Below are 14,232 nucleotides of genomic sequence, written 5' to 3'. Positions count from 1 at the left end.
AGGCGTTAAACAGGGTGAACAGTTTGACGACTGTCTATTGAAAACTTTGGGCTCTGTGGACGATAGAGGCTCCAGCACAGACAGTTCAGAAACAGTTCAGAATGAGAAAAAAGACATTCTTACACAGATTAAGTCCTGTTTTAGACTGCCTATCGCTAGCAGATCTACGTCCATCCTGGACGGGACTGGATGCTTGCTTGTACCAATTTTAATTTATTTTCTGTGTTCCAGTGTCTGACTTAAGGCTGGTGCTTGTTGGGAAGACTGGTGTAGGAAAAAGCTCTAGTGGAAATACCGTCTTAGGAAGAGAAGCTTTTAGAGCAGCGACCAAACACTCCTCAGGTAAAACTGAAACACACAGACTAAAACTCTCCAAGTGCTTTATTTTAATAGACAGGCCACAAATCTACATTACAGTACAGTTCTTGCAGCACGTAAGCAACCTTACTTCAGTTTGGATGACTTGTTGCTCTTTGTTTGCCTTGTGGTTAATAATTTCTTCAGTAAATTATTTTTAATTTGCAGTGTTTAATAAACAGCTCATTCTTGATGTATACGACTCTTGGTTCTCCAAGGAGCAGGGACATAGTTTTAGTTTATCTGAATTGTTAATTAATGTTATTTGTTCAACAACAATCAAAGCCACATGGCTATCAAAAAGACTGCTTTAAATCTGTGTGTGTGCCGTAACATCTGCTTTGTAAATCTCACTGTACTGTCACTGACTATATTTTTATTTTTGTTCTGTAGAGACCGCTGAATGCTCCAAACAACGAGAAGAAGTCTTCAACTGGATGGTTTCTGTTGTCGACACTCCTGGCCTCTTTGACACGTTTCAGTCTGAGGAAATAGTGAAGAGAGAAATCTCAAAATGCATCAACATGTCGGCTCCTGGTCCCCACGCCATTCTGCTGGTGATCAGAATCGGACCTTTCTCTAGAGAGGAGAGAGATGCTGTGATGAAGGTGAAGGACATTTTTGGAGAGGAAGCCTGGAAGTACTCCATGATCCTCTTCACCCATGGTGATGTGGTGGAGGAGTCTGACTTTGACGAGATGTTAAAGGAGGCTGGACCCGAATTGAAGGAGATCTTAGAGAAGACTGGAAATCGATACCATGTCTTCAATAACCTGAGAGCCAACGATCGTCGACAAGTTCTTGGTCTGCTAGAGAAGGTGGAGGAGATGGTGCAGAAGAACGGAGGCAAGTTTTACTCTAACGACACGTATGAAAAGGCAGTGAAGACGATGGATCAGAAAGAGTTTGAACTCAAACAGTTATATGAGGAAAGACTGAAGGAGGAAGTGGAAGCTGTGAGGAAAGAGTACGAGCTGCTGCTAAAAGAAGCTAGAGAGGATAAAGAGAAGCTCGAGAAAAGGATGGAAGCTGAGCTGAAGGAGTTGAAGCGTTTCTACTCTGCCTTGGAGAACGGAGTCCGTCATGTTGTAGAGCAGCTGGCCAAAGATGATGATGATCAACTTCTCAAGAGGTTTCATGAAGTCCTGAAACTGAACTGACAAACATATGAACAAGAGATTTGTTGGACGCCTTTGAAGAGTGAATTATTGGTGATCCAGCTTTGTAAAACAGAATAATCTTTGCTTAGATATTGGTGTAATGTGTAATGTAGCTGATAGCGAAAATTCAACCTGGAAGACTCCATCACCTCCGTTTGCCCATCGGCGTTATGCTCAACTCCAACCTCAGCTCTGGACCTCACCCGGCGTGTCCAATCATCAATCAGGCTCTGCATAAAAGGATCCACACCCAAGCCGTCAGCCGCTTCCCAGCTGCGTTCAACCCACCACCGCCCCTTCTCCACCCACATCCTTCGGCTCTCCAGGATGGCACCCTTTCCAGACCTCCACCACCAGTGTCGGGCCCCGGGGGGAGAGCATCCCTAATCGGTTATCGGGATGTTCATCGAGTTCACATCAAATCTCAGCTCAGATCAGCTGCCAGGGCCCGAGCGCCAAAGAACTGTTTTTCATTGCTGTCATTAAATCAACTTTAATTGTTCCTTTTTTCTTCGTCTGAGTCTTTCCAGATTGAATTATGTACATTCAAATGTCACAAAATACAATTTAGATGTTATATAACTTGTTTTGACAGAAAGGAAAAGTGTCATTCTCACAATTCATGTTTCAAGTATTAATTTCTTCTGTCATTAAAGTTCTAACTCATTTTCCAGCATTGGCTTCCATTTTCATTTTTCATCTTTTAAGTATTTATTCATTTTCCTTTAATCAGAGTTTTACAAAATGGGACAATATACTGTAATGTCCAATTAGAAGTGTTAAGTGTGGTGAACTTGACACTTTGCATCACTTGATCACAAATCCATGAACCTTAAGTGATTTTTTAAATATTTACTCAACATTTAGAGCGCACTATGTTCTAAAAAGTTCTTGTTTACTTTGTATTATTATGAAGAATGTTCTATATTTCCAAGTATTTAAGTTCAGGCTTCCTTCACTTATTTGGGCAATGGCCTCAGTGGCTCACAGGTTTGTTGGAAGTCTCATAGTGACTCGCTCAACGACACACTGTATGCATAAAATACAGCTGTTCCTTATCCTGTAACAGGACTAGATTTTGTATTAAACTGCATATTTTGTGCAGAAGCATCAAACATATATTCTTGTGCTATCCAGTGTCCATAATTGTTTGAAAATTATCTTTAAGGACTCAACATCAGCTGATCTAGATAAATTCACCTAAAAAAAATACAAACTTGACTAGGTAAAAATTCTGTTATTTTAGTCTCACATCTCACCTACAAATAGTTGAAACCACATATTTAAATATATCCCAGCATTAAATCATCTCCTGAGGCCAACACGGTACGGAATATTTTTCTATGATCAATCAAGTTTCTTTTTGTGCTTAGGATGTTTTTTATTATTTGCTTAAGATGTTGAGTTTGGATGATACTTAAAATGTAATAGTATCAGTCAGATACAGTACAGTGAACATTAGCGGATCCTTCTATCTGCAGGGTACCACAGCGGTAACTAATCCAGTGTTTCCATTTCTGTTTTGTGTGTCTTAGTTCGAGAATTTTCAACAGCACTCGATAACCACTAAGTAATGAGGGGTTGTAACATCTGAAAACTTCCCATACAGGATGAGTTTGTTCCAACTTGATCTGGAAAATTTGGTTTGTAGAATGACTCAGTGACAGAGGTCACTTATGAACCAAGAAGTCAATTCACATTGACACCTGAAGTACTACAACAGCTGTGCATTGAGAGCCAACTAACCCTTGTGGTAAATTATTTGTGACTTGGTGGCAGACTGCTTAAGCTCATCTCTTTGCTTGAACTTAGTGGGACATGACTGACCATACAGCCCCTATTTGCCTCGCAATAGAGATGGATTTTAGTTAAATGTTATTTAGCAGCTGAGGGATTCTCACTTTTTTTCGTCCTGTGGGTTCCCTGGTCACTTTTCCAGCTTTCGTTTCTCTCTTGATTTTGTATTAAGTGTGCTTTTTTCATTCTGTGTTTTCGATTTTGCAGTCAATTTTACTAGTTGGTCGTGGATTTTGGTGATTTGTTTTGAGAGTTCTTTCTTGAATTGAACTTAAGGTAGTTGTGCCATCATTCTCATCTGAGCAGTCTTTTACTGCTTGACGGTGGGACATAGCCTTTTGTTTTGTACTGCATCTTTTTGGTAGCATTTTGGTCTTCTTCAGTGCTCAGTTAGAGAAGCAAATCAGGAAAATTTGGTGGATTTTCCCACTTTTGTTTTAACTGGAGTGCAGCTAAAAGGGGATCATCCCAACACCCTCGACAGAACTGGGTGATGAGAAGTCTATCAGTCGTTGCTTGAGGCACCACCCCATTTTACAGTGTGAGCTAAGGCTACTTAAAGTAGTTCCAAGTGATGACAGTTTATCACCTGTATTTTGGAACGTGTCAAGAAACTGGGCATACAGATCTGCCATTAACAGAGTCTGACAACCTCAGATATTCAGTGGGAGAACTATTAGGAAGAAGGTAAATAAAAGGAGAGAAAAGATGTTTTGTCTTCTGGGTTTCAGACTGAAATAGTTTGAAGAGTATTTTTGCATATGCTGATGTTGAAGAATATAATTTTGGTATTTTAATTTATAAACTGAAGCTTTATGAATAATTTGTGTTTTGTGGTGAGCAGTTTCCATTTAAATGAATGTAATTTCTCCTACTCCTGTTTTGACTGGACTTCAAGGCGTCTCTCTTTTTGGACACATGGGCTCACACTTGGTGTAAGTGAAGTTGTAGGTCAGAGCAGTTGTCCCATTCACAGCCAGAGATTTAGGTCTGTCGGTGTGTAGCTCACTTTCCCACACTACAGGTTTTCAGTGTATAACAGAAAGCACATTGTTTTGTCTTTAGTGGCTTTGTAAATGTTAAACATGCAACAAATACCAAAATGAAACTGTTTCAAGTGAATGCTGCAGATCTTTTAAAGCAAAAACTAGAAAAAAACGCTAGTGACTCACAAAACATATGATTTATTAGACATGTCACAAAGAAATCATTGAGTTTTACTATTTATTGAAAATAATTACTTTTAACCAGAGCTGACACTGAGCAGCTCTTCATTTGTTCATGTCAAGTAGAAAGAAGTGGATGAATTGCTAGAATATTCTGTTCATTTAGTTGATAAAAAAAAAACCCATTAAAGACAATTAGCACAACATTCAAAGCAGAGTACAACAAAGGTGTGTGACAAAAAGCAAGTTATGGAAGTTGAACTGGATTTATCTGTCACATTGAGGATGAAGGCAGGTGTGTGGTGGAACAATATGTTGAAGAGGAACCACAAGCAAAACCAGAACAGAAACAGGAGTAGAATCCAACAATGAACAAAATTAACAAGATGTGTGACTGGTGAATTTGAAACCAGTAGAGGTAAATCAAATAGCAAAAATAACTATACTTAGATACATTTAGACACCAAACTCAATTCAGTTCAGTTTGTTGACATGACACTGATTTCCAATAATTTTAATCTGAAGGTAATTTGTATGCAACACATCCAGTTTATCTATTGGAATAGATAATCAAATACACCGATCATGTAGGCAGATATAAAATCACATTGCAATTCAATTTAACCCAACTTATAAATCTGTGCACATAGGTTCTGTTTAACATGTCATTTAATTAAACATTTTATTTCTAGGGACCATCAAGTGACTGACAGTTGGTTTGATTAAGTTGTTAACATTGTACCATTAATTTAAACTGAAACTTTCCAAACATTCATCCAATGTAGTAGCACATCCAGATAATTTTTAACAAGACTATTAATTTTCAGACAAGATGCAAATAAAAGTTAAAGAACAATAAAATGCTAAGATCATAAATGATCAATAATAAAAATAAGAGACATAGTAAATTAGGCCGAATAGTTTATTTTGTCTTTACTGGGATGAGCTCAACATGTAAATTAGGTGGACTTTAAAAATTAAAAAATAAAAAGAAGCAAAACTGATACAGGTACTCTGCATACAAGAACCACCTACTTTCTTACAACTAGACATGAATTATGATTTCACTTGATGTTAAACAACTCCTTGAGACTTTTCTCTGCTTGTTTTTTTGTGATTTTCTTCCAGGAGTCAGGAATGTCAGCAGGCTTTGCATCATATGCTTCAGCAAATTCCTCATTGTATGTGGCCATCACATATTTCCAGTAATCTGACGCCTCAAGACTCACATCTGGAGGAATATTCCAGTCTGGGTAAATCTCCCTATATTTTTTGTAAGGATGCCGTTCACCCTTTGTGGCACTGCAGCGAAAACGTCTGTCAGTGATAACAGCAGAAGAGCAGATATCAGTTGACAGTTTTGTTGACTCATCCCACCTGAACTGACCCAAACCTTCTGGTCGATGCAGAGAAGCAAAGTGTTGAGTGTGAGCATTTCCACCTGCATCACAGGGTATTTTACAGAATGGACACTGTTGGCCACAACCAACCACTTTGGTGAAAAGTTCATTATGTGGTTTGACATAAAGATGTGAGAGTTTAGAGTCAAACTTTGTGTTTTTAAACTTTTCTCTAAGAGTTTCTGTCATTTCCTCCACACACTCTTTGAGCCAGTAAGCAAACTGTTCCTGATCAGCATTGTTCAGAACCATGAAGGCATCAAGAGCATCCTGGGAAATCACCAGTTTATCACCAAGTTCTTTGCAAATATTTTCAACAAATGTCCTCAGACTGTCAGTGTTTTCTGATTTTGCCTTTTTAATGGCTGCATTTATGTGGTTGATGCAGAACTTAAGATGTTTGTCCTCAAACTCAGAAACTGTAGACACAGAGGAGAAACTCTCCCCAATTCTCTCAGATATCCACCATTTTACATAATCTTCATATGAACAAATGTAGCTCTTAAAGCTTTTGAAGTCACTTTTAGAAATCAGATCCAGTAAAATTGAATACTGGAAGGACATTCGTGTGCTGAATTCTTTTCTTGTCAGCATTTTATCAACAATATCAAGACCAAGAGAACGATAGATGAAATATTCCACAGCAGGTTTCAAACTTTGATTTGTAAATCCTTCAGCTTTCTTCTGGCATTGGTCTCGTTCATGAAACACATCTTTGAAATCTGTGCAGAATTTGGCTTTGTTTTTCTGTAGACACCAGTAAGGATCATTGTCTTGGATAAAATCTTCATGCATTTTCTGAAACTTTCTGGCTGCAGATCCACAGATGTGTTGTTTCAGAGACACTTCAAACTCAATGTCTATGTCAACAGCAGCTTTGTTCAGCTTCTCATCAATGATGTGAAGGATCTCTTGGATGTAAGTATCATGATAATTAGTTTTTCTCTTGATTTTATCACTAATAGAGTCATTGCAAGCAGAGATGATGCTGTCAGGAATTTTTTGTCTTTCTTTTATTAGATCTGTCCAGCTCCAAATCCCTTTCAAAGCTATTGTGAGATTTCCCATCATTCCTTTCGGTTTGTATTTAAAAGGCTCCAGTCCACAGTCTTTTAGACGTTTTCTACTCAGCAGTCCACATGCATGGCTTCCCTTGTGAGAAAGATTTGAATGCAGCTGAAGGGACACACTGGTGAAGATATTTAAAATCTGCTGTTTAGAGAAAGACAACGTTTTTAGTGTTTCAGTCCACATCTTATTAAAACTTTCATCAAGCTCTCTGTCCGTCATGTTAACTTTTTTCTTACGACATTCATCAATTAAATCACAAACTGCTTCCTCAATTTTTTCTCTATAAGTTGCCCTGATTTTGTTGAGTTCTTTCAATCCCTCTTTAATTTCAGCTGCTGCTGTGATCTGGTTGAACACTGATCTTTCAGTTTGTCGTCTAAGACTCTTTATGCTGTTGGAGAATTGCTCTCTGTATCCTTCAACCAGATAAAAATATTTCTTCAGATTGTCAAGGATCTTTGTCTCCCACTTGGTCAGCTCTGTGGTTGCTTCACTTTTCAACATGATGATGAATTCATTCATGTCAGATATTTCAGACATTTCAGACGTTGCTGTAAATGAACCAAAATTGGAAATTCTTGTTTCTGCTTTGGTGACCCAGCTGTACATTTCCTTTTTGAACTCCCACTCCCATTGGTTGTACTCTGTGCAGAGCCTCATGTAAGCATCAGCCACCAGGCTGTTTCTGAAGCTGAAGATGAAGTTTTCATGTTTTACTGCGTTCCACAGGCTGGTCATCCACTCTCTGAACTCCAAGATGTTATTAGAAGTTGACCCACACTTTCCCAGCTGTTGGATGATGTTTTTCTTGAGTTCATAGACAGCCTCACTGTATCCTGCATTGACTGGAGCCATTGGTGGGTTTCCATTCCAGAGTCCAGGAATGTAGCAGTTCCCAGTGTCTGGATTATACTCCATCACATCAGTGAAGCTCTTGTTCTTCTCTTTCTTCTCCATTCTAGCTGCTGCCTGGGTCATCTCATCCAGCTGCTCTAACAGCAGCTTCCTGTCTCTCAGGTTCTTCTCATGGGCTGAAACATCAGAAACGTTCTGGTGAACAAACTGACATTGAGGCTTTTTGCCGACCTCCTTCATCCTGAGGAAAACATGCACCACTACCTGCAGGATGTTTTTCATCTCTGTTGAATTCTCCATTGCAATATTGATAATGGTGATGTCACTCAGACCAACAACAAGTATTGCCAGCTCATTGTCATGCTCATGGCTGTTGTCCAGCTGTGCTAGCTCTGGTGACTTTAAGCCTTCAGTGTCGATGATCATCATGAAGTCACAGTTGAGAACTTTCTTGAAGTCTTCATTGACTTTGATGAGCAGCATGAAGGCACCTCTAGTGCATCGACCACTGCTGACTGCAAACTGGACTCCAAACATGGTGTTAAGGAGAGTGGACTTCCCTGTGCTCTGAACTCCAAGAACTGTGACGACCAGGATCTTGTTCTTTGGAGACACCAAGTCATTGAGCTGAGAGAGAACATCACTCACCCATCTGAGAGGAATGTTGGAAGCATCTCCATCTACAAGCTCAAGAGGAAATCCATCCAGCAACAACTGAGCACAGAGTTTGGGCAGATGTTGCAGTTGTTGACGTGATGGATCTGTTTCTGGAAGGTAAAGAGAAGCTTCGTAGATCTGACCCATTTCACGGAAGAAGTGCTCAACTCCCAGTGAGCTGCTGGAAAGTTGTTGGTCAATTTCTTTGATCTCCTGTTTGTTCTCAGAGTCTTTGCATTTTTTCTTGTAAAGCTCCCTGAGGCCAGAAAGTTTGATTCGAGACAAGTTGTCGAGGTTTATTCTCATCCACTTTAGAAAATAACACCTCTCTATATCTGGGCTGGATATGGCACTAATGAAGCATCTCATTGCTTTGGACATTGAATAACCATTCTGCTTTTTCCTCAGGTTGTTAAGTTTTTCACGAAGTTTGCATTTATAATCTTCTATGTTTTCTGAACCAACTTTTCGAAGACGAAATGCTTCCTTTTCCAAACAAGTCAGTTCCTTCCATATTTGACCTTGTAAAGGAAGTTGATCTTCTTTGTATTTCAGTATGTCTTTAATCTCTGCAGTGATTTCATCTGCTTTCATTTTTCCATCCTGACACTCTGGAGAATCTTCATCAACAAAGATTCCCAGATCATGTGCAACATCAGCCATCTGCTCTACTGACATCTTCCTCTGTAGTGAGTTATTAACAACATCACTGACTCTTTTCCTCAATAGTTTGACAAAATCTGCATCATTTGTTGTTTCTGACTTTTTAAGAATATTGTTTTTTGTTAAACCCAGACTGATTGCCAATTTTTTAACAGAATCAACTCTAAAGTTTTTGCTCTGTTGGTTTCCCACCAAGAAGATCTGAGCTTTGTGGTTTCTGTTCATCAGCAGTTTGAACTCAGAGTCCAGCTGGTCAAAGAAAACAAAAACTGCAGCAGATGTCTGACACAAAAAGGAGAATTGTGTTTCAAATGAAGCAATGTCTCCACGAAGGTTAGCTATAGCAACTGGTTCACTGAAGATGTCCATGTTTCTGTTTCCACAGGGAAGGTACCAGGTCATTTCAGTCAGTCCATTGGATATTCTTCTCTGAATGTCTCCACACTCCATGTTATGGTGAACAAAGGTATCATGGTATTGCTGAGAGTTACTCAGAAGTTTATTGAGGATCTCTGATTTGGACAGAGAGCACTCACCCAGTCTCACAAATGAGATCATTGGAAGTTCAGAAAGAACTATTCTTTCTTCTATGAAGCCTTTTGATTCTGAAAGATCTGAAGGTCTGTACTTCTTAACAATGTCTCTCATGGCCCACAGCATGAGGGTGCACTGCTGTGTATCACAGTTAGGAAGCAGCAGAGGAACAGAGAACTGACACATGGACATTTTTAGAGCCAGTTCTTGATGAACAAAACCATCAGAACACAGGAAGAGAGCAGTGATTATATCAAGAGGGTTTAGAGAGTCATTCTCATTTGGACAAGCAAGTAGATCATCAAAATCAAAATCTCCATCCAATTCATCATCACTGTTAGACTCAGAATCTGTTGTACATTTTATCTCTCTTCCTTTTACATTCACCATCATGAGTTCCTTGAGAAAATACCATGGAAGATCTGATTTACACTTTGGAGGCTCATCATTGATGGTTTTCTCATTGATCTCCAGTATCTTTCTGAGTGACAGCTTCTCCTTGTAGAACTGATCCAAACCCAGATCCTCCAAAAGAGCCTCCAGGTCAGACCCTGTGGAATAAAAACAGGCTGTGAATTGTTTTGTAAGGTAAAATTAGTTCTAAATCACGATGAAAAAAGAATTATGTAAAAATGCTTGTTCTTTTGTAAAAATATGAACTTATTTGATAATATAAAGCAAAAATATAAAATGGATGTATTAATGTAGATTCAAAGCAATTAAAATTTTAGACCTGTAGTAATCTTTGATAGTCTACTATTTTAAGTTGTCATTTTTGACATTTGCTCATCAGATTATCATTGTTCTTTATTATTTCAATTTTAAGTATGGAAATAATTAAATGATTTAATGTAAATATTATGTTACTTCCGCCAGTGTGCTCCAAAAGCAGGTTTGTCATTTATTTTGGTTTGATCGGATGTCATGATCTGTCATATTTCAAGAGTCAATAGGCCCAGCTATTGCTGTAGTTTAAAAAGATCAGCAGATTATGTATAATTCAGTTAACTGTAAATGTAAATGAGTATTTATGGCGTCATTAAAAAGAGAATAGTTATGGGAATTAATTTATTTTCTTTCAGGTATAAAATGGTGGTAGTAGGGTCAACATGACTAAAAAAGTTCTACATGGGTTCAATGTATTGTCATCAAATTGAATCCTGTTAGAGTCAGATCATGGTTTTCAAATTTATTTATTTATTTGTATAGCACATTTCAGCAGCAAGGCAGCAGCAAATAAAATAGTAACTTTTATTTACCAGCCTGTAGTACCTTAATTTGTCTTCAGTAATTCTGTCCACCTTACTTTTTGGTTATTTTAGGATGTAATATGTTAGGACAGTCAAAGGTACGACAGTAATCAGACCTTACCTGTTGTGATGTGTCCAGACATCAACAGCAGCTCTCTGACCTGTTTCCTTCCCTCATCTTTATTGTTGAAAAGATGAATTCTCCATGAAAATCTTCTGACTACGTCTGGAAGTAAACTTGATTTATAGTCTGAAATGTAATTTGACAATGGTGTTCTTAAAGCATCTCCACCTGTAAAGAGCAGGTAACAGTTTTTCATCCTCTGAGGCCCAAGAACTCTGGTTGTTGCATCTACAGTCTCTTGGTCTTCATCAGTGAACCGACTGATTCTAAAAACCAGTAGGAAAAGAGCAGGGATGGACTCCTGGAGGAAATACTGACAGAAGTTTTTAATCTGCTCCTCTGATCCTGAAATATCTGGAGTGTCAATGACTGTCACATGTTTCCCAAACACTGTTCCTGTTTCCATGGAGACGTGTTTGGTGACTGGTCCAAATGCTGTTCTGGACTCAAACGCTGCTCGTCCTAAAATGGTGTTTGCTGAAGCACTTTTACCGACTCCAGATTTTCCCAGAAGGACGATGGAGAGATGATCATCCATGATGGAAGATTAGAAACCTGTGAAATGCAACAGAAAGAATTACTACCTTTTCAGAACTGAGATTGAAGATACACTTAATTATACAACACGGTTCATACATAATAGTAACTGCATAAAACATCAAAATGAGAAGCAACTTATGGTCACCCAACATATATTTAAAATCTTTTTCGTTTTCTGGTTTTCATTCTTCCAGCTACTAAAAAGTGAGCCTCTGGTATCTTGGAGTTTTAGCTACTGCAAATGTACACAATATTTAGTAAGAATAATTTTTAATTTCTACTGTGGCTATTTAAAAATAAAATGTAGTCACTTATTCCCTTTATGGCATTTGAGACCACTCTGTCTCTCTTGCTTATTATTGGCTTAAAAGAGGTGATGCAAAAGTTGAGCTTGGATTCCTGGAAAGGAAAACTTGTACTATAAGACCTACAAATGATGAGTGTATAACTTTACACATCTATCAAGTAAGAGTAGCTAAATTGTTTGTTTAAAGTTTTATCTATAAGCTTCTGCTCAAATTTAGTGTGAATTTGTTTAATTCCATATTATTTGGCCTATATCCTCTTACTGCTGGCCTCTTTAGGTCAAACAGTCCTTAGGCAGTTGGATTCTCCTATTGGTTTAAAACATTACGGCTTTTCATCACACAGCCCTGTGTTCAGATATAAAAGCATCTCACTCAGACACACGGCCCCATCCGTCCAGTGGTAAGTCATGAGTTGGAATAGTAAACATTGCTCTGGAGAATATTGATAGATAGCATTAGTCTGCATAATAAAGAAGATGCTAGAACTCCACAACCCACAGTGAAACCAGTACATCACCAGCTTGGGCTGAGAAGGTCCTGGCCAAGAAACCAGTTATCACTTCAAAATCCACACCTTCAAATTTGACAGACAAGTTTGGAGGAGACAAGATGTGGCTTTCAAAGCTAAGGTCACTAACTAAATAAAGTGCTAGGCATGGTGGTGGTAGGATCATGCTGATGGCACGTTTTGCTGCTAATGATGCTGGTGCAGTGCACAAACCAAGTGGAATGACAAAGAAGTAGGAGCGTCTCCAACTTTTCAACTTCATATAATAACAACAGTTAGATGGTTAAAGCCAGGTTGCAACTGGTTGTTTCAACAAGATAAAGATCCCAAGTATCACTTAAAAAATTATTTTCAGATGGTTAAAGTCACCTAACATTAAGCTTCTGGTATTTTGATGACTCTATTTACATACAGGTGAGTTTGCACATACTTCACAGTCCAACATTGCCGGCTTTTGCCTGCCTCTTGCCTCTCCCTTGTCCCCCAATGTAAAGGTTTCTATTATAGCCACTGAGACAGAGCTTGAGAAAAGGACACTATTTAGGGTTGCATATTGTTGGTAATATTCATAATATTCTATGTGGTTTATTTATTTGAGCTGCTCCAGCAGTAACGACTCAGCAGATGGTGCCCTGGGCCAGGGGTTCCCAAACTTTTCAGCCTGTGGCCCCCCAAAAAATAACAGTGCCAGAGACTGGCCTACCCCTATTAGCAACCCCCTAATAATACATATAATTATCTTATTTAAAAATATATAGTCAAATAATTATACATATTTTAAATTAATTTCTTTTATAAAAACTACTATACGGCATATTAATGTACATTATGTAATGAGACATTTATTTCATGATATAATAATTTTAATTTTGTTCAATTTGACCCTACATACACCTCAGAGGTCACATCACTATGATGCAGAAAATCATTTCAAGACCTTGTGTCTCGCAACCTCTACTTTGGGATCCCCTGCCTTAGCCAACAGCTTGTGACCCATAGGGGTATCAAACTCCAGTCCTGGAGGGCTGGTGTCCTGCAACTTTTAGTTGTTTCCCCAAGTTTAAAACACCTGAATGAAAGGACTGAATTCCTCCTTCAGGATTCTGCTAGTGTCCCAACTTGTGTGATTCAGGTGCGCTTACAGAGAAGCAGCTGAAATTTGCTGGACTCCAGTTTGACACACGTGGCCTACGACCTTGCATTGATTCTTTTGTACAAATTTAACTTTTAAGTGCGGAAAATGAATCAACTCTTTGACCAATGGAGAACAATAACAGCCAATGCTCTGATCAAAACATGAAAAGCTTTCGGTACACTACTTACTGCTCCGCACAGCCCGCCACACTGAGGCCTCCAGATGAATTCATGCGCCCAGAAGCTGAAACTAACATCCACCATCCTGCGTCCTGTCTGCTCCTCGGTGGAATATTTATATAACAAGTACGAAGCGTTAGTGTCAGAAAATAGATGTGTATTTTCTCGGGTGATAAAACTCGTTCCTCTGACTCCTGGACTCACCTCTTCGGGGGAAAGTTAACTTTCACTGGAAGAAACGAGACCGAATATTAAGTTCTGTTTCTTTCGTTTACTTTCGGTTTTGCGCTGCTGCGTCAAACAGTTGTTTTAGGGTGTAGCCGTTTCCTGACGAATACAGTACTCACCCAGAAACACGTCTTCAAAGTAAAAGCACATCAGAGTTCTAATCTGACAATAATTATTGAATATAATCATAAAAAGATTTGCTGGGCTAAATATTTATTATAACCATAATTACCTAATTAGATAACTACAGATTATAGCCACATTTCAGTTTCAATAAAAATGTTTATAAAGAAAAGTAGG

General features: G+C 38.6%; 2 protein-coding genes across 2 annotated transcripts; one reads left to right on the top strand and one right to left on the bottom strand.

The window, feature by feature from the left end:
* Positions 1 to 234: 234 nt before the first annotated feature.
* LOC148154164 (GTPase IMAP family member 9-like) lies at positions 235 to 1,618 on the top strand. The gene is made up of 2 exons (XM_088015746.1): positions 235 to 342; positions 751 to 1,618. Exon 2 carries the CDS (start codon positions 795 to 797, stop codon positions 1,515 to 1,517), a length of 723 nt encoding a protein of 240 aa, XP_087871872.1. The 5' UTR covers positions 235 to 342; positions 751 to 794; the 3' UTR covers positions 1,518 to 1,618.
* A 2,860-nt stretch (positions 1,619 to 4,478) lies between these two features.
* Positions 4,479 to 13,997, bottom strand: LOC148154163 (interferon-induced very large GTPase 1-like). The gene is made up of 4 exons (XM_088015742.1): positions 13,909 to 13,997; positions 13,714 to 13,800; positions 11,032 to 11,589; positions 4,479 to 10,211 (listed from the first exon to the last, which is right to left on the bottom strand). The coding sequence occupies exons 3-4, from the start codon at positions 11,570 to 11,572 to the stop codon at positions 5,545 to 5,547; spliced, it is 5,208 nt and encodes a 1,735-aa protein (XP_087871868.1). The 5' UTR covers positions 11,573 to 11,589; positions 13,714 to 13,800; positions 13,909 to 13,997; the 3' UTR covers positions 4,479 to 5,544.
* Positions 13,998 to 14,232: the final 235 nt, after the last annotated feature.

Source organism: Poecilia mexicana, unplaced genomic scaffold (assembly GCF_051168715.1).
Source record: "Poecilia mexicana isolate PSO_F unplaced genomic scaffold, ASM5116871v1 scaffold_18, whole genome shotgun sequence".
NCBI classification, from domain to species: domain Eukaryota; kingdom Metazoa; phylum Chordata; class Actinopteri; order Cyprinodontiformes; family Poeciliidae; genus Poecilia; species Poecilia mexicana.
Note: the sequence above shows the minus strand (reverse complement) of the source record. Positions and strands in the feature narration are given on the sequence as shown.